The sequence below is a fragment of the Hyperolius riggenbachi genome, chromosome 4, assembly GCF_040937935.1.
Source record: "Hyperolius riggenbachi isolate aHypRig1 chromosome 4, aHypRig1.pri, whole genome shotgun sequence".
Classification (NCBI taxonomy): Eukaryota; Metazoa; Chordata; class Amphibia; order Anura; family Hyperoliidae; genus Hyperolius; species Hyperolius riggenbachi.
In genome coordinates this window covers 247,871,687-247,894,863 of record NC_090649.1, presented here as the reverse complement: position 1 = coordinate 247,894,863, position 23,177 = coordinate 247,871,687, and the positions used below count along the sequence as shown (strand labels likewise).

The 23,177-nt window shown below is 42.4% G+C and overlaps 1 protein-coding gene across 19 annotated transcripts in view; it reads left to right on the top strand.

Moving 5' to 3' along the window:
- The window catches only part of SNAP91 (synaptosome associated protein 91), a 195,083-nt gene that overhangs the window by 42,887 nt on the left and 129,019 nt on the right, over nucleotides 1-23,177 (top strand). For all 19 annotated transcript variants that reach the window (XM_068281569.1, XM_068281568.1, XM_068281565.1 and 16 more), the window contains exon 3: nucleotides 18,105-18,247. In XM_068281569.1, coding sequence (XP_068137670.1) covers nucleotides 18,105-18,247 — 143 coding nt within the window. The remainder of the gene's footprint in view (nucleotides 1-18,104; nucleotides 18,248-23,177) is intronic.

Sequence of the window (23,177 nt, the reverse complement as noted above, 5' to 3'; positions counted from 1 at the left end):
ATCTGATGTGTTTTTAGAACCTTTTTTTTTTTTTTTTTTTTTTTTTTACCAGGATAGAATTCCAATAGATTTCAGTTTGAAATCTATTGAAATTCGATCTGATGGCATTTTTTTGCCATCAGATTTCCATTAGGGCCAATGCAAAATGATAAGCAATCTCATCAGATCGACCTAGATTTTCCACCCTGCCAGTTTGATGGAAATCCATCTAAATCGATCAAAATCGGCCGTCGTTCGGTCGATTGGCCAACCGATTTGCGATCGATTTTTGATCGATCGGCCAAAAAATCGGCTGAGTGTATGGGTCCCTTTATTGTCTAGCCTGTAGAGGACAGTTCGTCCCTCCCCAACGTGTTTTTACAGTGGCAGTGAAACATGCTTTCAATTACTGTATACTTCATTGTAGGCATTGTATGTTCATTAGCAATGCATTGTGATCCTATCTCAACATGTAAGAAGATATCCTTTCTCTTAAATTGAACAGTAAGCGTTCAATGTATGAATATACCAGTGACTATTTATTTATTTATTTATTTTTTTTCTTTCTATAGGGACCTGGTTTGATCGAGTACATTTGAAATCGGCGCCGGTAGACTTGGGCGCAGGATACAGCCGGTATATGGCTTATCCCGCTCCTGCACAAGTCCGGGCCGCTTTAATTACTATTCCCCCTCCAGGCTGCCATGGCTAGGGGGGAAGGAAATAATTTGGCTTCCAGCGATTGCTGGAGGCCGAATTATTGTGGTTTTTTTTTTTTAAGCAACCTCGGCCGACGTTACTCACTGAGCGCTGTAATAGGAGTGATTCCTATTGTAGTCTATGGAGGCGCCGGCTGCGCCCAAATCTAGCAGCGCTGAAAAGCACTGCTCCGGTTTGATCCCCTTCATGTATGCTGTCTGTATTTTATTTTATTTTTCTATGTATCATTAGAATAAAGGGATATTTATAAACCTGTACTCAGACCGGGATTTACCTCACAGGAGCCTATAGGCACAGATGTCCTGGCATTCTAGACTTCCTCCTCCATGAACCTACAAATCCCACCGAACCCCACCACAAGTGTACTGGATGGCCCAGCTGTCACTTCTACCTTGCTTCCCTTGCCGTTGTGGGTAGCTACAGGTGTCCCTTAGTATTAGGTAACCAGAAATACCCTATATTAAGTAGCTGGAGATGCCCCCAAGTATTAGATAGCCAGAGGAACCTCAACATTCAGTAGTCTCTTATTTACACTCTCATCAGGACTCTGCATAGGGAAGGAGGGAGGCGCTCTGGGAGGGTAGTGAGCCGCCTTTCCATCATCAAGCGCCTGTCGGCACGTGCCTACAGTGCATTATGGTAAATCCGGCCCTGCCTGTACTTGAGGTTCACTGAGCCCCAGTTAGACAATAAAATATAGTGGCACCAGCAGAGTAAAAGCATCAAGTTATAAAGGTATAAAATGAGGGACAAGGGTGGACTTACCTCCCTGACAAAAAACTGGTGCTTCACTAGCATGCACAACTTGAAAGTTGCTCCTTGTGTATTTTTGCCTGAGGAAGCGGGCTTGAGACGGGTGAAACGCATTGCAAACTGTTTTTGAAGTAAGAATAAATACAGTTTTTCTTGATCTTATACAATAGTGTTTTTTGTCAGGGAGGTAAGTCCACCCTTGCCCTTCATTTTTATACCATTTATTTATTTTAGCTCGATACTTTTACTCTGCTGGCGCCTCTGTATTGTATTTTCTAAGTGATAATTATCCACCTGGTGGATGGGTGAGGCCCCCCCCCCCCCTTCTTTCTTGGTCTACGGAGAGCGACTTCTTAGCCGGAGTGTGGACAGGCCTAATCTCCCCTCATGCTATTTTGAGTGATTGCCTGGTCTCGGCAACCCATACTTGTGAGTATTATTCACTTCATACCATATTTACATTGTATCATCAATAATACATGATTGGGGGCTCTTGTCAGCTGGTATCTGGCTGCATCGGGGGCCTGTGCCATGGCTTAGCCTACCTACCTGTTAAGGACCGGATGTCTGAGATTGTATTCCTGTTATCACCCATGCTATCTTTCCAGTGGCCTAATTTACAGCCTGAGCACAGTTCAGTGAATTTTTTTGGAGGGGGGATATACTGAGTGACCTCTCAGACTCCACATCTTGAAGAAGCTCTCAACAACACTGGTGATTGTATCAACAGTTAATTTTTATCACAGGTCATTGTAAGGCGCCTTTCACACAGGAAATTGCAGCTGAAAGGTGCTTGTGGCCATCAGGCTGAACTGCCCAACAAGCGTACCATGCTCAGATGTGGCTCTGTAGGCTGGCCACCTCTCCACCACCTGTACGAAGCGCTAGTAAGAGCCCAACTGGTGCATGGAAGCAGCTGACAGGCTGTGACTCCACCGCCTTCAGCCTTCCCACATGACAGGGGCGTGACTGAAAGTGGAGTGGGTTACTGGAGCAGCAGTGCACAGGTGTTGCAGAGCAGCATCCACTAGAATGGGCAACTTTAGGCTGGAATTAGTTAATGATTTTATTTCATCTCAAGAAGAGCTGTACTAGATTAGTTGAAGATGTTATAACCCACTTTATGCTCAGATTTTAGAATGTAAGCCTGTTCATTGCCTACACCACAGGGTTTGGTCGAGATGGCCAATAAGATGCAAATAATTTGAATTTGCATGCAAATATAATGCAAATTGTTTGTTGCAAGGGATTGACCCAGTCACAATCGGCAGGAAGTGCTTGACTGATTGGCCTAGTTCCAAGCTGCATGCAAGTCAAATTTCTTAGCATCTTGTTGACCATCTCTACTTTTCTACTATTGCTTCTAAATGCAGTATAATCTCATTATAATAAATTCTGGTATAGTAAACATTTGGGTATAGTAAACTACCTCTCCAGGTCCCAGCCAATCTCTATAATAAGTCTATGGGAGCAACACCTGGTATAGTAAAACCGGATATAATAAAACTTCTGTTATAGTAAACATGTTTTTGGTGTCATTGACTCGAAGTATAGTAAAAAAGTGGGCGGTACATACTCATACTGGTCTGTTACTCTCTTCTGGAATGTGTTGCAAGTCCCGCCCACTGAGGTATCGGAGCTACTCACAGGAAGCAAGTGGCTTCCTCTATTCAGTGATGGCTGCAATTTTCTAGGAGCCCTGAATACTGTACTAGTGATTTGTCCAGCCTGGCTATGCAGCCCTAAGGTATACTTAACCTTGTAGTCCACCAAATGTGCAGGTGCTTCTACTGTACCTCCAATGGGAGGACAGAGTTGGTCCTTTGCAGCAGAGAATGTACCAGGGCATGCTGTGCCATTTCTAGGACCTTTTCTGATATGGTAAACTTCTGATATATAGTAAACCACTTTTCCAGGTCCTTTGAAGTGTATTATAAAAAGATGATGCTGGAATATGTGTAGGGTTGGAGCAAAATCTCCAAGAGACACAAAAATGTTATAGTAAAAGGAAGTCATTCTGCCGGACAGTATGGATCATCAATGCAGGAGAGCACTTTCTCCACATATTGGTGTCAGTCAACAGACCACACACACAAAAAACAAAACAAATTGACACCCCTGCTGTAGACAGTACAATTGAGGTTCCAACTCAATGACGTTAGGTGCCAAAATATTAATACTAGTCTGTCACTGGCCAAGTAGTTTAAGATTTAACATTTATTGTCCCAAACTAGTGGTGTAACTATAGTGACCATGGGCTCCTCCCCCTTCTGCAGAGCAGCACAGTGGAGCAGTTTTTAATATTTACCTGCTCTAGTACTCTTCAGGTCTCCCCTGATCTTCCTGACAGCCAGTGCTCTCTGCTGCATACCTCCTTGCTCTCGAATACATGTCATGCGATTGGAAGCTGGAGGTGTGGAAGCATAGTGTGCAGCTGCCATGAAGAACAGAAGAGACCCAACGTATCATGAGCAGGTAAATATTACAGTGCTCCGCTTTGCTACTCTGAAATGTGGGGAGAGGGAGTCAGGGGGCAAAGGACTGTAGGGATGTTTTACCAGCCACGCAGGGGGTTTGGATCTCAGGAGGGGGCCCCATGCTAATTTTGTTGAGGGGTTCCTATGGGTTATTGCTGCACCCCAACTTAAAGAGAAACTCCGACCAAGAATTTAACTTTATCCCAATCAGTAGCTGTAAAAGGTTACATGAGAAATAGAATGATTTTCACAAACAGACCATCAGGGGGCGCTGTATGACTGATTTTGTGCTGAAACCCCTCCCACAAGAGGCTCTGGTACCTTACGGTACTCTGGGCAAACTGCCACAATGTAACAATGTTCACAGACAGGAAATGGCTGTTTAAAGCTGTCTGTAACAGCCAGAGCAGCTAGAAACAGCTACATAACTTGCCCACAGTAACAATGTCACCATGTAATACATGTCAGAATGTGAATCTGGGAGAGGAAAGATTTTACAATGAGCAAACACTGACTAAATCATTTATACATAATTATTGTAAAAATGAAGCACTTTTTTTATTAAATTATTTTCACTGGAGTTCCTCTTTAAACCGACAGTGTTTCAACCAGAAACTGTTACTGTTATGCTCCTCTGGATAGGAAGGCAGTGTGCAATCATTGTTTTACTGATTACAATGATGCACATTTGAAACTCTTGAGGGTCACATAAAAGGGCAAGGAGGGCCGCATTCGGCCTGCGGACCTTGTATTTGACAACTGTGGTCTACAGGATAAAAATAAAATACAAAAAAACCCACAGGCAAGTCCCTATTATGACTTGTCTTCAGTAAAAATGAGCAGTTTGCTTGTAAGTGACATTGAAGAATGTTAGTTTGCTAGATGATCCATGGGGGGCACCTCTAGAGATCTCTGAAATTGTTGAGATGTTTGCATAGCAATGACTTAATCAAACTGGGCTTATGAATAGAAATGTGTCTATCCACATGGGAACAGTCATAGCTGGCTGAAGGGATTGCTGACTACACACATTTCTCTGAAAGCTGCACTGGAGCATTTATCCCAAGCAAGCATTTTTCATATTTTAGTGCGTGGTCTGTGTGTGCACTACTAGTTCACAGTTTTTTTTTATAAATGCATGTAAGTATTTGTAAATCTAAGCCCTGGTTATAGCATTGGGGAATGCAGGGGAGAAAAGGCCAGAGTTTGACTATTGTGTAACAAAACTCCAGCTACATACAGGTGAAATAAATAAAAAAAAATAGAATATTGTGAAAAAGTTCATTTATGTCAGTAATTCAATTTAAAGGGAATATCTGAGCAATTAAAAATCAAACCCATCTACTTAACCAGGGCTTCCTCCAGCCCCTTGCAGCCATGTCCCATGCTGCAGCTCTGCTGTCAGCCACTGCTTGGGGTCCCCACCGATGCAGAGGCCGACCTCGCAAGTTCGTCTTGTACTGCGCCTGCGTGGGCGCCGCTGACGATCAAGTCTATGTTGTCCGGAATGTACTGCGCAGGCACAGAACTACTGCGCCTGTGCAGTACACTGGACTTGATTGACAGCGCCGCCTCTACACCTGGAACCCGGGCCGGTGGCTGAGCACTGAGCTGCGGAGTGGAACATGTCGGCTACAAAGGGCTGGAGGAAGCCCCGAGTAAGTAGATGGTGGGTTGTTTTTTGTTTTTGTGTTTTTTTTGTTTTTTTTGTTATGTATTTTTGCTTGGACATTCCCTTTGAAATACTTACAAAATAGACAAATATATGAAATAGATTCTTTACATTCAAAGCAAGATATATATTTGTTATAGTTTTGATGATTCTGGCTTACGGCTTATGAGAACCCCAAAATCTCAGACCATTATAATATTGTGAAAATGTTCAATATTCTAGGCTCTAAACGTCAGACTCTAATCAGCTAATGAATCCAAAACACCTGCAAAGGGTTCCTGAGCCTTTAAATTGTCGCTGTCTGGTTCAGAATTACTGACATAAATTAACTTTTGCATCTTATTTCAAATTTTCAGGTTTCACCTGTATAGCAGTAGTGATGTGGTAATAGGTGCTTGGCTATGCTATAGCCAAACACTGTTTGGCTTCGCCAGTTCAGAAAAGCGCTAATGGACACTGCACTATAATATAGCCATGCGCCACAAGAACAATTTTGGTGCCGGAAATGGCAGTAGTAAACAGAATGGGCTTGATTCACGAAGACATAGCATTCCTTATCAAAGTAAGCACGCCAGATCTAAGTTAACACGCCTTATCAGAGGAGCATAGCGAGGGCTACGTACCCGCAGAGTCTCAGGGCAGGACGAGTGGAGCGATCATCATTGCCAATTAGCAGGCATAAGCTATGCTACTCTGATAAGGCGTGTAACTTTGATAAGGCATGCTATTTGTCTTAGTGAATCAAGCTCATTATTAGCAATAACTGGGTGCCTAGGATTCGGTTAAAAGTATAGATATTTTATTCATTTGGCGATAGTTAGACCTTATTTTAAATTTAATATCATATTCGTAATATTTCCCATTGTCTCCTGTTCTACACCAAGTCAGGGAATTGCCATCAGCTCGGTGTCAGCTTTCTTCATCTAGGGCACATTCTCTTTTGTGGAGAAACGGCTAGGGAGTCACTAGATTCCTATTGTCATTCATAGGAATATGTGAAGCATGGACTCCAGAAAAGTCAAACCAGAAGTTCTGTTAACTGGGATAAAGGCAGTAATGAAATTCAGAGATCCCTAATATTTCTTCTAACGATAGACCTTTTGATTGGAATTCCTATTAGGACTGTCTGTTGTGTGAGGGATGAGACATCTACTGCCTGGGACACACAATGCAATTTTCTGTCAGATTGACGGTCGAAATTATTATTTTTGACAGGTCCAATTTGATTTCTGATCAATGTTGAATTTACTTGATCAGGAAATAAGATTGGACCTGTTGAAAATCATTTCGACCGTCCCTGTGATGGAAAATTGCAATGTGTGTTCCCGGCATCAGACTGAGGCTCTGTTCCCACTTGAGTGGAGAACGGACTTTTTTTTTTTTTGTTTTGTCCTCTGCTCATTGCTAAGCTGAGAGTGAACGGCTCATATGTTATACATTGAAGCCGTTCACTCTTGTCACCCTGCAACTGATCTACAGGAACTCTTGCACTAGGCGGACTGCACTTTTGTGCAGTCCGCGATAATCCCAGGCCAGGCGGATGTGTTCTCCCATATACCCTATGGGAGAGCTCATCTGCCCCGGGTTCCAGACGTATCACTGTGGGCCATCAGAGTGGACATTATACTGTCCGCTCTTGCTGGCCTCATGTAATGTGGAAGACAAGTGAACGGAGCCTTAAATCTGCAGTTATGCCCTTTTTTAAAGAGGAACTCAAGTGAAAATATTAATTACACCAGAGAGGAAATGTGTGCATCAACCAAGTGAACCTGACAAATCTGGCTTTGCAAATTTGGCCCATTGGCTAATCACGAGACATTGCTCATGCAAATATGCACTTGCTTTCGCATGCCTAAATATGCAGGGTCAAAAACCAAAACCGCAAAGCAATCGCCCTGCGGGAATTGGTTCATGCTACATTAGCACTATCCAGGGGCGCCACGAGGAGGCTTCCCAATGCCCCCATACAACCGGGGGGCTGCGGGGGTCCCAGGCTCTCTCACTGCCTGGAACCCACACAGCGGCACCCCGGAGAGGGAGGCTGGGGGTTGCAGGCGATCTCCCCAGCGTGGCGAGCGCCGGGAAGAGCCGCCCTCACACACCTCCCAAGATTAAAAACAGGCACTTACCTTAACGTCCATTGCGTTCTGCTACATGCGCATGACCTGGGCGCGACACATAAGGGGAGGACAGGCGCAAACGGGCTGCTCAAGTGAAAATAATGTAATAAAAAAAAGTGCTCCATTTTTACAATAATTATGTATAAATGATTTAGTCAGTGTTTGCCCGTTGTAAAATCATTTAACCCCTGATTTACATTTTGACAATTATTACATGGTGCCATTATTACTGTTGGCAGGTTTTTTGGCAGTTGTATACAGCTGTAAACAGCTATTTATCACAAAGCAACAAGGTTCACAGACAGGAAACTGCCAGGAGTACCATGGTCCTCAGTTTCTTGTGGGAGGGGTTTCACCACAATATCAGTCATACAGCACCCCCTGGTGGTCTGTGAAAAGGAATAGATTTCTCATGTAAAAGGGGGTATCAGCTACTGATTGGGAAAAAGTTCAATTCTTGGTTGGAGTGTCTCTTTAACAGACTTAATACAGACAGCTTATTTTTTATTAGACTTCATTCATAATTTCCTCATTAGTAAATGTTTGCAGTCAGGCACACAACAAACATGTCAGTAAGCACATAGACTTCACAGAGGGTGGCAGATCCTTTTATTCATTCAGTAAGTCATGTTGAGTGTATAATTACAGAAACTGCTCAGTCTTCATTCAGTTTCTGAATGGAGATGTAGGAGTCGATTACTTCACCAGTTTTCATATTCTATCAATTAAATAAAAATAAAAAAATTTTAAGAGCTGATTTATGTGTGAAGCGAATCACAGAATGATTCATAACGCCCGGAGGCTTCTAACAGTTTAAAGACTATTTTTCTCCCTTAGGTGTGACTTTACAAGTTGCTGGGAGTTTTGCTGTGTACGTTTTTATTTTTATTTTTTTTAGATGGTCGTAGATCTTGTTTTTGTGGTCATTAATAACTCAATATTACTGAATGTAAATCTAAGCTTCAGGATAACACGGTGAAACAATTGCTATATTTTAAGATAGGAAATGTTGAGTTTCCCATCTTTCTTCCCCTTTAATGGGGCACTATAAAAAAAAAAAACTTTAAAATTTTAAAATATGTGCAAACCTAGACCAATAAAAATGTACATTTTTTTTTTTCCCAGAGAAAAATGAGCCATGAATTACTTCTCTCCTATGTTGCTGTCACTTACAGTCTGTAGTAGAAATCCGACAGAAGCGACAGGTTTTGGACTAATCCAGCTCTTCATAGGGGATTCTCAGCAAGACTTTTATTCTTTATAAATATATTCCCTAAAAAATGATTTAAACAATGATGCTGGCCAGTTTCCCTGCTCCCTACACAGTTTTTTGGCAGTTGGACAGAGCGACTGCCATTCACGAAGTGCTTTTGAAAATTAATTCCTGAGAATTCCCTATAAAGAGATGGACTAGTCCAAAACCTGTCACTTCTGTCAGATTTCTACTACCTACTGTAAGTGATAGCATTATAGGAGAAAAGTAATTTATGGCTCATTTTACTCTGGAAAAAACGTACTTCTTATTTGTTTGCACATATTTAAAATTTTACAATTTTTTTGCCATAGTGCCCCTTTAAAGAGAATCTGTATTGTTGAAATCACACAAAAGTAAACATACCAGTGCGCTAGGGGACATCTCCTATTCCCCTCTGTCACAATTTCGCCGCTCCCCATTAAAAGTGGTTAAAAACAGTTTTAAAAAGTTTGTTTATAAACAAACAAAATGGCCACCAAAACAGGAAGTAGGTTGATGTACAGTATGTCCACACATAGAAAATACATCCATACACAAGCAGGCTGTATACACCCTTCCTTTTGAATCTCAAGAGATAATTTGTGTTTCTTTCCCCCTGCAGTTCTCATGCACTGAAGTTTCAGGCTGCTCTTTTCTTCCTGCAAACAGCTTTGCCCTTGTCTGTAATTCCTCACTATGTGAAAGCCCAGCCAGCTCAGAGGACGATTTATCCAGCTTGTAAAAGATAAGAGAGCAGAGAGAAGCTGCCCTAATCTAAATAACACACAGGCAGTGTGCATAGAGGGGCATGGAAGGCGGAGTTCATAGCAGAACCACAACACTGAAGAACTTGGCAGCCTTCCAGACACAGGCTGACAAGTCTGACAAGAGATAGATAAGTTGATGTATTACAGAGACTGTGATAGTAGAACGTGCTGCAGTAAGCCAGAACACATTAGAATAGCTTTTGGAACTTGTAGGATGATAAAAAACAGGATGCAATTTTTGTTACGGAGTCTCTTTAAGAATGCAAGTCACTTGGATGACATGCGTTAGGCATCTCAGTAAGGGCTTGTCCCCACCAGCACTTCTCTCAGGTTTACTACCTCTGACCACCCACCAGGACATAGTTTGGCAATTATGTTGGTGTTCCAATTGGATCACACTCCAGTCCAACCTCAATAATTGTCGTCTGAGCCAAACCACAAAAAACAAAATATTGCCAATATTTCAGTTTGTGTTCAGATTTCATCCGTAGAAATGTGTTCTAGTATTTTATCACTAGATATGTGTTCTTGTATAAATTATTTCTTGCATTTTGTTTTAATTTAAAACATGGAAAGCTTATGGACATAAACCGTAACCGACATCCTACACTTAGAGGAACTGTCGCGAAAATCTTAAAATTTAAAACGCCTACAAATAAGAAGTACGTTTCTCCCAGAGTAAAATTACGGTAACTATGAATTATTTTTCTCCTATGTTGCTGTCACTTAGAGTAAGTAGTAGAAATCTGACATTACCGACAGATTTTGGACTAGCCCATCTTCTCATAGGGGGATTCTCAAGGCTTTCTTTTTTTAAAGCACGTAGTATATGCCAGATGCTCCATCCAACTGCCAAAATAGTGAGCAGGGAGGCTGGCCAGCATATTTGTATTAATCATTTCCAGGAAGTGTCCTTCTTCTAAAGAATAAAGGCCATGCTGAGAATCCCTCATAAAGAGATGGACTAGCCCAAAACCTGTCGGTAATGTCAGAATTCTACTACCTACTGTAAGTGACAGCAACATAGGAGAAAAGTCATTTATGGCTCATTTTACCCTGAAAGAAATGTACTTTGTATTTGTTTACATGTATTTTAAATGTTAGGATTTTCGCAACAGAGGTCTTTTAAGGGGAATCTGAATGTAGCTTTCATAACAACCTAAACTTTCACACTTATTGTGCTGCGCCAGGGGTATCAGATTCTATGCAAGGGCTTCAGCGCGTTACTGCAAGCACTGTGCTTAATGCACAGCTTGGGGTAATGCAAGTCTGTGGGCAATGAACATAATGTAAACGATGGGGCGTGGTGCCTCGCAGCATGGACTGATGGGAATCTCAGTGACGTATAGGGAGTATGGCACGGAGCTGGAGGAGGGGGCATTATTATTATTATTATTATTAATAATAATTATTTATTGTATTTATAAAGTGCCAACATATTACGCAGGGCTGGACAATAAATATATACACTGATACAAGGATGACAGACATAACAAGGTTGTACAACATAGAGCAGAGTTATACATGACAATTGTACAAAATACATGGTCATGCGATATGGGCTGGTTAGGTAGGCCCAGTAATACAAGTACAGGCTGTCATAGGACAGGAGCACATGATCCTGTAGATTACACTAGGGAGTGGAGGACCCTGCCAGAGGCTTACAATCTAAATGACCCTGGTGGTGCACTCTGCCACAGGGTCATATGACTGACATTTTTTGTTATGCGGCAGTAGCATTGCACCACACTGCAATGCAAAAAAAGAAGTGTAGAACCGGCCTCAGATTAAGCCAGCCAAACTCATTCTAAACAGAACTAAGGTAAATTTGACCAACACTACCAGGCAGGTCACCTTGAACACTCCAGGTCTGTGTACATCTGAGATTGCTGTTAAAGTAAACCTGAGCTGGCGTAACAAAGATTTTTATATTTACCCAGGGCTTCCTCCAGCCCCGTGAGCACCGATGCGTCCCTTGCCATCCTCCCAAGTGCCTCAGTTCGGACGCAATCAGTCCTGGTAATCTTGCTCAGTCGCACCCGTGTATGCGTAGAAGAGTCGACTGGCGCGCCTGGGCCAGATTACCGGGGCTGATTGTGGCCGAATGGAGGCTCTGAGGAGGACGGCGAGGGACGCATCGGTGCTCAGGGGCTGGAGGAAGCCCCGGGTAAGTATAAAATCTTTATTACACCATCTTACTACAGTGTACCTGATGAAAGTGTAAGCTAAAAGTTAGATTCTCACCTCAGTAATGGGAAGCCGCCGCAGCCCACCATTGCCCCAAACATACTTGTCAGGAATTTGTCGAATGTGTTTATTGTGACGGCGATCCCGTCATGTACGAGCGCCTCCATAGTACATGCATATAAACACACCAGCAATAAAAAAACCATTTTTATAGGGCTTTTCTCCCATAGCAGTCAGAGTTCATTGATTTGTCTGAGCAGTACATGGTTGCAGGGTGGAAGATGCTACAGAGGAAAGAAGCCACCTGCTTGGTTTAGCATTACGGATTTTAACATTTTCACAGTTGATGTGGTCTGGATTGGGTACGGTAAGGAGCTGTAAAAAATGTCAGTGACATGACTGTGTACTCTATACAGTGCTGTGGCAGATGTATATCATTATGTATTGATTCATTACTGACAACAGTATTAGTGGCTCCCTTTTTTCTTTGTATGTTTTTCTTCAGAGGTATATTTAGCTTCTTTGTAGATAGGATAATAATATTATACATGTACAGAGTGGTAACATTTTCTTTTGTGTAATCCCTGTAGGACACCAGAGTATATTTTCCATGTAAACCATTTTTACTACAGAGAAAAATGTAGCGATTTTTTTTGCAAACCGTATCAGCCAGTGGCACCGTGGAGACCGCTCCCCTCACACATGTCAGTCAGTGGTTGTTGTGACAAATGCAGATAATATGAAGGAATAACACTGCTGATTTTCCTAGCAGTCTGCAGCTCTTGGTAGGGCTCCGTCCCTCACATCAGGGAATTGCTTGCTCTATGTAAATGGCTTCTGTATTGTGTAGTAATTGAAGGCTGAGTAATGGATTCCCAGACTATGCTAAGAGACGCTGCTTGAGCCTTTAGCAATACTCTTGATATGGGATATTGAGAGATAAAAGAAAAAGCTTTAACCAATGTTAACCTTGATAAATCCCCCCCAGGTTTTCTTATTCATGCACACTTTCTAGTATTTAATGAGCATTTTTTCACTGAGTCACATTTCTTGGTTTCCTGACATCGATGAGATGTCCCGCTGCTTTTTTGTTGGTACTGAACAATCTGTAATTGGATATTATTTGGCTGGAAGTATTTGGAAATACCTCCTGTAAAGTATGGATCGAAGTATGTGTGTTTTTCCTTTTTGTACCTATGTATTTCAGAAAAGACTACTGAACCATGTACAGTGTATCAACCCGTTCTTTTCAATAGAACCCTAGATTTCTACATCACTCATGCAAATGGCACAGAAGGCATTATTTTGGTGTTACCAGTAGAATCTCGTTCTAGTAAACATCTGGATATAGTAAACTCAGTCCTCAGGTCCCAGCAAATGCATCTGTATAAATATGCAGTTATGACCAACTCTGATACAGAAAACTACTTTTTCCGGTCCCTTGGAGTTTACTATAAAGGGATTCTACTGTATTAAACTACCAGTAAAAGTGAAGTTTTGGAAAACCTGCCTGCTTGGCAAGATTCACGCAAGGATAAATTAATTTTATCAGCCAGTGATCCCAACCTACCAGTGGCGTCGCTAGCCCTATTTTAAGGGGGCCTTTGCCCCAACATGTCCTTAGGGTGCCCCTAATCTATGTACAGGGGTGCCCAACCACTGCCCGCTGTCCCCCGGGACAACTACCACTGCAGTGACGGGCTCGCCAGCCCCCCGCTGGCATAAATGCCCCCCAGTGTGCCTCCCGCTGCTGCCTCTCTAGCAGACCTCAGAGCTGGTGGCGACCCGACCGGAGAACGGCAGAGCAGAGTGCACGCTACCCACAGACGCTGCACATGCGGACGTGATGTCATTGACCATGACCACTTCCTGCATGTGAAGTGGTCCAGGCGGTAGTGTGCTCCCTGCTCTGCCATTGTCCGCTCGCCACCAGCTCTGAGGTCTGTGTAAACCCTGCATAGCACCCCGCTCAGGCCCCAGCATCCAGCATAGCCCCCTGCTCAGGCCCCAGCATAGCCCCCTGCGCAGCCCCCAGCATTCAGCATAGCACCCTGCACAGCCCTAGCACCTAGCCCAGATAGTAAACTAGCTGCAGTGTGTTGATCTCTGCTGCCTACAATATGTACAGTATAAGCTGTTCTCTAGTGCCTGCACTGTGTGCTGATCTACCTCCAGTGTGTGCAGTATAAGGTGTTACTCTGTGCCTTTACTGATTGTAAACCAGCTGTATTGTATGCTGATCCCTGCTACTTTCAGTATGTACAGTATTAGCTGTAAAGCCTGGTACACACATACAATTTTGATTAGCCAATTTTAGCTCTGTTCATCAAATTCATTGTCTGTTGGCCCACTTACTGCATGTGGGTGGTAAAATTGGTCAGTGATTGACCAATCAAACTTGTGTGTGTGTGTGTGTGTGTATACATCTTTGATCTATGCCTCCTACTGATTGTAAATTATCTAAATAAAGGACAGGGGGCTCCATCCAATATTTCGATGGGCAGGCCCGTTATCTGTAGCTTACACCGCTGCTAAGTTAATGTACATAAGGCCACGCCCACTCACTACATGACCACACCCATTTTTGTCGCGGCTCGCCGCATACACCCCCCCCCCCTGCCTAGTGCCCACAGGTGCCCCCGATCTCCAAGGACCCTAGGAACGCCCCAGTGTTCCACAACACCCTTTTAAACACATTTGTGCATACAATTTGGGTGTCTGTAGCCAGTGCTTGGCTCTGTCTGTAATGGCATGCTTCAACTTTCGTGGAGTAATCACTGTCAACTAAGCAGTTTAAAACTTATTTGGCACATGTCCCATGGATCTTTCCTCTGCCTCTCATCTCCCCTCTACCAAGTGAGCTTGCTTATTTATTTATGCACTCCTGAGCCCAGGGTGCAGCCTTGGTCGGTTTATAGTGGAGGCAGCATATTTGTGCTAGGAAAGCTCCACTGCTGTTAGAGACATTGGAAAAAAAGGATCCAGAATAAATGGGGATGCTTGTTTGAAAGGCTGTGTTGTCTTTGAGACCAGGGAATATGTATTCAAGAGATCTCAGATCATGTGGTTAGAAGCATGGGAATTAGTATTCTAGGATTTCTAATTTGGGAGTTCTTTTGGTAATGTCCTGTTTTTATTTTTATCTTTTTCTTACTTGCCGTATTCTAATGTAATGTTTGCGCTGGATATTTTGCTTCTTTTCACAGCACATGTAAAGGTATGTACACACGTCCAACTTTTTCGAACAACTTGTCATCCGACTGGTCGTTTGAACGACAAGTTGGACGTGTATACACGTTGCTGAGCGACTGATAACAGCCGGTTTCCCCAATCCGCTCAGCGAATCTGTTGGACCAACTGTCGTTCAAACGACTGTTAGGGCCGTACATTTGTACAAACGACTTTTAGACGTTTGTCCAACTAATAGAAGTTCAAACAACAAGTTGTGTGATCAGTCAATTAATCTAGTCCATTGTTCTACCCAGTCCATTGTCCATTATCAAGTTGGTTAAACGACCAGTTTAAACAACAATCTGGCATAAAGTTGGACTTGTGTACACGCCTAAGATGTTCAAAATTATATTTTTAATTGCAAAATTCAGATTGGAGAATTCTAAGTGCATACTTGTATTGATTCCAGACCTGAAACTCAGTGCAGGTTGTGACAGGTTAATTTTAATAATATTTGCATACTGTTTTTTTTCCTGACAGTCAAAGTGCCAAGAGCTGCAGCCACTCATTATTTAATAGGTAACTGGCTCCAGCCAGGATTCAAATCCTGGTCACCTCTGTCAAGTGATGCCCTTAAGGCCTCTTACACAGTAAGACGTTGCGTTTGATGCGACGTTAAGGTCTCATAACGTGCCCCTAATGCAACGCATTACAAGACAAATAACATTTATGTCGCGCTTTTCTCCTGGCAGACTCAAAGCGCCAGAGCAGCAGCCACTAGGGTGCGCTCTATTGGCAGTAGCAGTGTTAGGGAGACTTGCCAAAGGTCTCCTACTGAATAGGTGCTGGCTTACTGAACAGGCAGAGCCGAGATTCGAACCCTGGTCTTCTGTCAGCCACTAGACTATAACTTGGACGTTATTTAGCCCTGCGTTTGATGCGCCGTTTTCATTGCACAGTGATAGAACGAAAACGGTGCATGCGTTAAAAATAAATAAATCACTGAGCACGTGCAAACAGTCTAACACAGCTAAAAACGTGTATAAAGCATAGCAGGCAGCACTTTCATTTAACGTGCAGCGTTAGACACCAATGCAACGTCTGCACTGTGAACAGCCCATAGATTTTTCATTGCTGTAAGTTATTGTGCGTTTACATGTTGTTGTAACCAGGGCTGTGGAGTCGAAATTGTGGAGTCGGGCAATTTTGGGTGCCTGGAGTCTGAGTCGGGGAAAAAATGCACCGACTCCGACTCCTAATGAATTTGTAACTGTAATTAAAATAGAAAATATGATAAAATGTTCTATTTCTCAGATAAGTCATTAAAAATGATGTGTATATATACAGTAATAGCTGTGCTTAGTCCACAAAAATGAAATAAACCAATCAAAATTAGTTACTTGTGCTGCTTCAATAAAGCAGTCCCTGTATTTTTAAGGTCAGATATACATATCTGATTGTGACTGTATATATATGATGTGTACACAGGAATCTCTTATATATACTAAATAACCTCTATGCTGTAAGAATAAAGCCTGATGTGTAGCCGTGTCACTAATAGAGATGGTCAATGAGATGGAAATAATTCTGCACTGATGCTGATTTATGCAAATGTATGCACTCCCTTTGCTGATGAAATCAAATAATTTGATAGGTTGTTAAAATTTGGTTTGGTGACTACAAATTAAAGGGTACCTGAGACAAATGAAAAGTAAAGTTTTATACATACCTGGGGCTTCCTCCAGCCCCCTTCAGGCTAATCAGTCCCTCGCTGTCCTCCACCACCCAGATCTTCTGCTATGAGTCCTGGTAATTCAGCCAGTCAGCGCTGTCCGGCCGCATGCCGCTCCCACAGCCAGGAACATTCTGCACCTGCGCAATAGTGCTGCACAGGTGTAGTATGCTCCTGGCAGCTGAGTGTGTGCATGCGCACTACGCCAGACTGGCTCAAGTACCTGGACTCATAGCAGAAGATCCAGGTGGTGGAGGAGGACAACGAGGGACTGATTATCCTGAAGGCGGCTGGAGGAAGCCCCAGGTATGTATACAACTTTAATTTCATCTGTCTCAGGTTTACTTTGTTACACAGTAATACTATACTATACATATGCACTCCCCACAGAGCTGCAGGGAATCCACTGAGAATGCTGTGCACATTGAACACAGAGGTGTTGTCTGTCACCCATAAACCTTGTTCAGATTGTGCATGAAGAATGTGTAATAGAGGAAGAATCTCCTCATTCCCCTGCAGAGTACCTGCACATCATTCTTACATGTACCCACAGTTACATTGCCTAGGGCCTGATAGATGTTGTTTGTTCCTGTTTGTACCTTTTACAAGTACTCTTACCAAGGACTAGTTTTAGTCTAAAGGGAATAAATATAGTAGTCTACATATCCTTCTCACTTCAGTTGTCTTGTAAAATTCCTAAGCGTTGGCAGTTAAGAGACGAATTTCATGTTACATACTTTTAATCAACAAAATTGTAATATGCAAATTAGAGGAGTCGGAGTCGGTGGATTTTTGGACCGACTCCACAGCCCTGGTTGTAACGTGTGACTTTAACGTCGCACTGTGAAAAAGGCCTAAAGTGAGATTTTAATCCAAAAACTAAAGTTTCAGAAACTACACTTAGGTACATACTGTAAAAGAACATTTGAAAGCATTCCCTGTGTGTAAAACATTTTACATTTACATACAGGGAATGGTTTCAAATGTTGTTTTAGTTACCTAAGAGTAGTTACTGAAATGTAATCCTACTTTGACCAGTATACCATGCAGTTGCTTAAAATCCTTGTAACCTCACCTCTGCAAACTCTTTGCATAATGCAGGGATTTTACTAAGAATACAAGTTTTTACGTATTGTCATCTGTAGGTCCCCAGTTGCAAATTGTGAAATTGAGAGCTTATGTATTTTCATTCATTTACTGACAAAGGTTATGATTATTTATAATGTTTCCTTTGGAATTTACTTTTGGTAAAAAGTAGTGTAAAAGAAACTACTTTCCTTTTTGTCTTACAGATTTGATACAAGCTACCAATGAGACTAATGTGAACATCCCTCAGATGGCCGACACGCTGTTTGAGCGAGCGACAAATAGCAGCTGGGTAGTTGTGTTTAAAGCCTTAGTCACAACTCATCATTTAATGGTCCATGGAAATGAGGTAAGTTTGCCAAGTAGCAGAGGGACTTAAGCCGCTTTATTCTGGGTGGACGCTTGAATGTCAAACATGCTAAGATGGGAAATGTATCTTCTGTATTTCCAATTCTATATTATGATAATGATTGTTTTTTTACAGTTCTATCTATGGTCAGTAGTTTGTGTAGGGGAGCATTTGAAAATGAAAATCGTTGAAACAAAATAATTTTGTGTTAATGACAAGACATCAACTTATTCACTGCAAAATAATGCATCAGTTTTGGGACTTGTAGAACCAGATGTAGACTTTGATGGATGCCGAACTTCTTGCTGTAATAAAGGTTGTCTGTAATAAAGGTTGTCAGTTTATTTCTCAAAGCCATCTAGTGTATGAGATGTTGTGAAGATTCCCCCTCCAGACAGATAGGAATTGTCTCTCTCACCTTGGGTAGCATTCATTAATGGCAGATTGGTAAAATAATTTTGTTTGATAAAATACCGCTTTTGGTATTTTACATTTCTTTTGTAAATTAAAAAAAAAAAAAAAAAAAAAAAATTCCCACATGAGACAGAAGTTTGGTAATTTACTGAATAAACATGCTTCAATTCACTAAGCCCTGCTCGGTAAGTGTCACTTACCAGCTTGGAGCAGATCGGCAGTCCAGCAGGGAGCTGCGTGTATGAGTCAGGGTTTTCTGTCCAATGCATCCTGTCATCCTGTTAGATGTGCTGCAGCCACTAGGGGGAGCTCTTCTGTAAAAGTGTATACAGATTTCCATCTCTAAAGGAATGCAGAAAAAACCTCAAACGTCACCTTCCTCTGCTGCAATCCCTGTCGCATCAAATCAGATTGAGAAGCAGGGCTGTGTGGCTCTCCCTATTTGCTGCCTGGCTCTCCCTAAAGGCTTTCTGTCAAAGTTGCCACACAGAGAGCATTGAAAGAGTGAGTTATCGGCTGCTATGAGCTGGCGGAAAATACTGAACGCTTCTGTCTGGTTTATCGAATGCGTAAATCTTTGTGAATTGCTATTTCATGACATTTCCTGAGGCAATTACCACACAAGTCTGTAATTTTACCTCACTGGTCTGTAATTTATTTTTTTCAGTGCGGTAACAGGTTTAGTGATTTGGAATTTGGGAAGGTGATCGGTAAAATCAGCGTTTTTCAGCATTACTGAATGTAGTAATGCTTAGTGAATGTTGCCCCTTGTATGGGGACTTCATGGTCTTTTCCACAAAGCATACATGCTTGTATTTTCACTCTGCTCCCCTCTTTTTATGCTAAAGTGACTCCGCTGCTGCCAAGATGTGTCTATTCAGCAGAGGGAGGGGGGCAAAGTGAAGGCACAGGGAGACTCTTGCCTTTGCCAAGGACAAGAGATAAGGAAGCTTTTACTGCTCTCTCTAGTGAAAATAAATACTAATCACTGAAGTGCTATCGCTAGTGCTATTATAACCCTATGACAGTGATCTCACTGCCACTATTGGCGCCAATTGCGGGCTATTAGCGCCAATCGCAAAACTTGTTACCTGCAGCATTTTGCCTCGATTCTGGAGCAATCTCAATCGTGATCGCTCTAAATCGCGGAAGTATACAGTGATTTTTAACCGTGGTAAAATTGCTTGCGCAAAAACTTTTTTGTGATTTTAAGTGTGAATGGGCCCTTCCACACAGGGAAAACTTGGAAATGTTTTCAAATGTTTGTTTGTGCAACTAAGAGTAGTTACTGAAATGTAAGTTTTGTGAGTATAATCCAACTTTAAAGGGCAACTGAAGTGAGAGGGATATGGAGGCTGTCATGTTCATTTTGCTTTTAAACAATACAGTTACTTGGCAGTCCTGCTGATCTTCTGCCTCTAATTTTTAGCCGTAAACCCTGAACAAGAATGCAGATCAGAGGTTTCTGACAAACATCTGACCATATTAGCTGCATACTTGTTTTGGTCTGTGATTCAGAGACTACTGATACAGGACTGCCCAGCAACGGGTATTGTTTAAAAGGAAACCATTATGGCAGCCTCCATATTCTTCTCATTTCAGGTTTTCTTTCACATGCTGTGTACAGTCATGTCACTAAATGATCCTCAGAAGGGGCTCACGATTTTAATCCACTTAACCTATCTATGTTTTTGGGTTGTGGGAGGGCATCGGAGTAGCTGGAGGAAGCCCATGCAGACACAGGGAGAACACATACACTTTATGCAGATAGTGTCCTGGTCCAGATTTTAACTGCAAGGTGAAAGTGCAATCCACTACTCCACCTCTGTTGAATAAAGATGAATGTGGAGGCGGTAGGACTGGGGCCACACTTGTTTAACATTGTGTGTGATTTTCTCCAAATGGCACGTAATGCTTTGCAACCCTGGTTCATTCCAAACTGCACAATTTTCATCCCCGATGCTCTGTTTTCTATATACCCAAATAATACATTTAAAAAAAGAACATACAGGGTCCAGCCATATAACACTTCAGCATGGTGAGCGTTACTCAGCGTTTTCCTCAAGTCATACCGGTAGTTGTATCTTCCAAATCTAATACTTTAAAATTATTAATGATAGCACTTATACTTTAACGGTTTTAACTCCTTTCTATCCTTGAAACTTTTTAACTTTGACACATTACTTTGTGCATTTTCACATTTACAAGTTATTAACCCATGTATGTCCCAGTATCTCCTCTGGGCCCCACCGAATGAGCAAAGAATAGAAAAGGAAGAAACTGTTTCCACATGCAGCAAAAATGTACCCGTTTGGTACATTTTTTTTTTTAGCAGCTCTGAACAATGCAGGATGCAGATCCTATTGTTAAAAATAGAATGCATTTTTAGTTGTGAAAAAAAACAGTTTGCTGCTTTCTGTTAAATCGAATCCTAACCTGCTGTTTTTCTGGATGAGTGGATGTGTTAACTATAGCCAACACATCCACCCCGGATGTTAATGTGGAACGGACACTGAACTGGTCTTCTCCAATCCAAGAAGACTGCAGCAAATGGAACGAGTCTAAGGGCCCTTTTACACTTATTTAGTTGGTATGCGTTTTTTCCATAGCGGTGCATTGGGAAAAAGATTTCAGTTAAAGTGCATATAGTGGGAACTGAGCCTTAGAAAAAACATGGGCACCTTGAAAATCAGTTTTTCTTTCAGTTGTAACTGAGAGCAATGATTAAAGAGGAACTCCAGTGAACATAATGTAATAAAAAAGTGCTTCTTTTTTACAATAATTATGTATAAATGGTTTAGTCAGTGTTTTCCCATTGTAAAATCTTTTAAATCCCTGATTTACATTCTGACATTTATTACATGGTGACATTTTTACTGTTGGCAGGTGATTTAGCTGCTGCATGCTGTTTCGGTATTTTGAAACAGCTGTAAAAACCCATTTCCCACAATGCAACAAGGTTCACAGACCGGAAACTGCCAGGAGTACCACAGTCCTCAGAGTTTCTTGCGGGAGGGTTTTCCAACAATATCAGCCATACAGCGCCCCCTGATGGTCTCTTTGTGAAAAGGAATAGATTTCTTATGTAAAAGGGGGGGTATCCGCTACTGATTGGGATAAAGTTCAATTCTTGGTCGGAGTTTCTCTAAGTATAAAAGGACCTTAATGCCCCGTTTACACTTAAAGGGATACTGTAGGGGCGTTGGGGGAAAATGAGCTGAACTTACCCGGGGCTTCTAATGGTCCCCCGCAGACATCCTGTGTTGGCGCAGTCACTCCCCGATGCTCCGGCCCCGCCTCCGGTTCACTTCTGGAATTTCTGACTTTAAAGTCAGAAAACCACTCCGCCTGCGTTGCCGTGTCCTTAGAAGCCCCGGGTAAGTTCAGCTCATTTTCCCCTGACCCCCTACAGTATCCCTTTAATCAGTTGCTCTGTTATAACTGAAAGGACAACTGATTTTGAAAGTAATGCCCATGTTTTTCTATGGCACAGTTCACACTTAATGCATTTTAATTGAAATCTTTTTCACAATGCACTGCTATGGAAAAGAAAAAAAAGGTGTACCAACTGATTAAGTGTAAACAGGGCCTTATGCTAGGTAAACACTATACAATTTTCTGTTAAGCCCCATCTACACCATACAATTGTTTTTGTCCGATTTGTTGATTCGATTTAATCCGACATGTCCGATCGGGATTCAATTTAATTCAGTTTGCCTTGGTAAATTGAATTGAATCGAATCCCGATCGGACATGTTGGATTGACTTGAATTGGACAAAAAATTGTATGGCGAGTTACCTGCCAGATAATTTCCAACATGTTGGAAATTCTCTATCTAACCATCTATCTGCCTAGCAATTAGGTATTGTTCTACTCAGCAGGAGATATCCAGAAAACAATGCACCAGAGATAATGACCAGTCTCTACAGACAATCTAAAGATGTCAATACACTGGTAAATTTGCTATCCAGATTCGATCAGAGAGGGATCTATCTGTTGGTCGATCGATCTGTCGGCGGACTGAGAAGGTTGTTTCTGCCCTGCGGATCGTTCAGAAATAGCCTCATCAGTCCGCCGTCAGACTGTACACACGCTGTACTGGCTGCTGAAAACCCGCCCAGCGGGAGGTGCAGACGGACCCGTCGTTGGCTTCAGTCAGACGTGTGTACGAGCCTTATGGCTGCCTTTACTGCAAACAGATTGTGAATCTATTTCAGCATGAAATCTGTGGAGCTGCCGCCGGCGCCCGCCCGCATACATTACCTGATCCGGCCGGCGCGAAACCCTCAGTCTCCGCTGTCTTCTCCGCGTTCGGCTCCAGCTTCACTGAACTTCCTGTCCGGGGAAGTTTAAACAGTAGAGGGCGCTTTACTGTTTAAACTTCCTGACAGGAAGAAGTGAAGCCTGCCGGTCTCTGAGCCCAGCGGAGAAGGAGCAGCGGTGACGGCGGGGACATGCGCCGGCGGAACAGGTAATGTATTGCCGCTGTATTGTGTCGGGCATTCGAACGCCGCT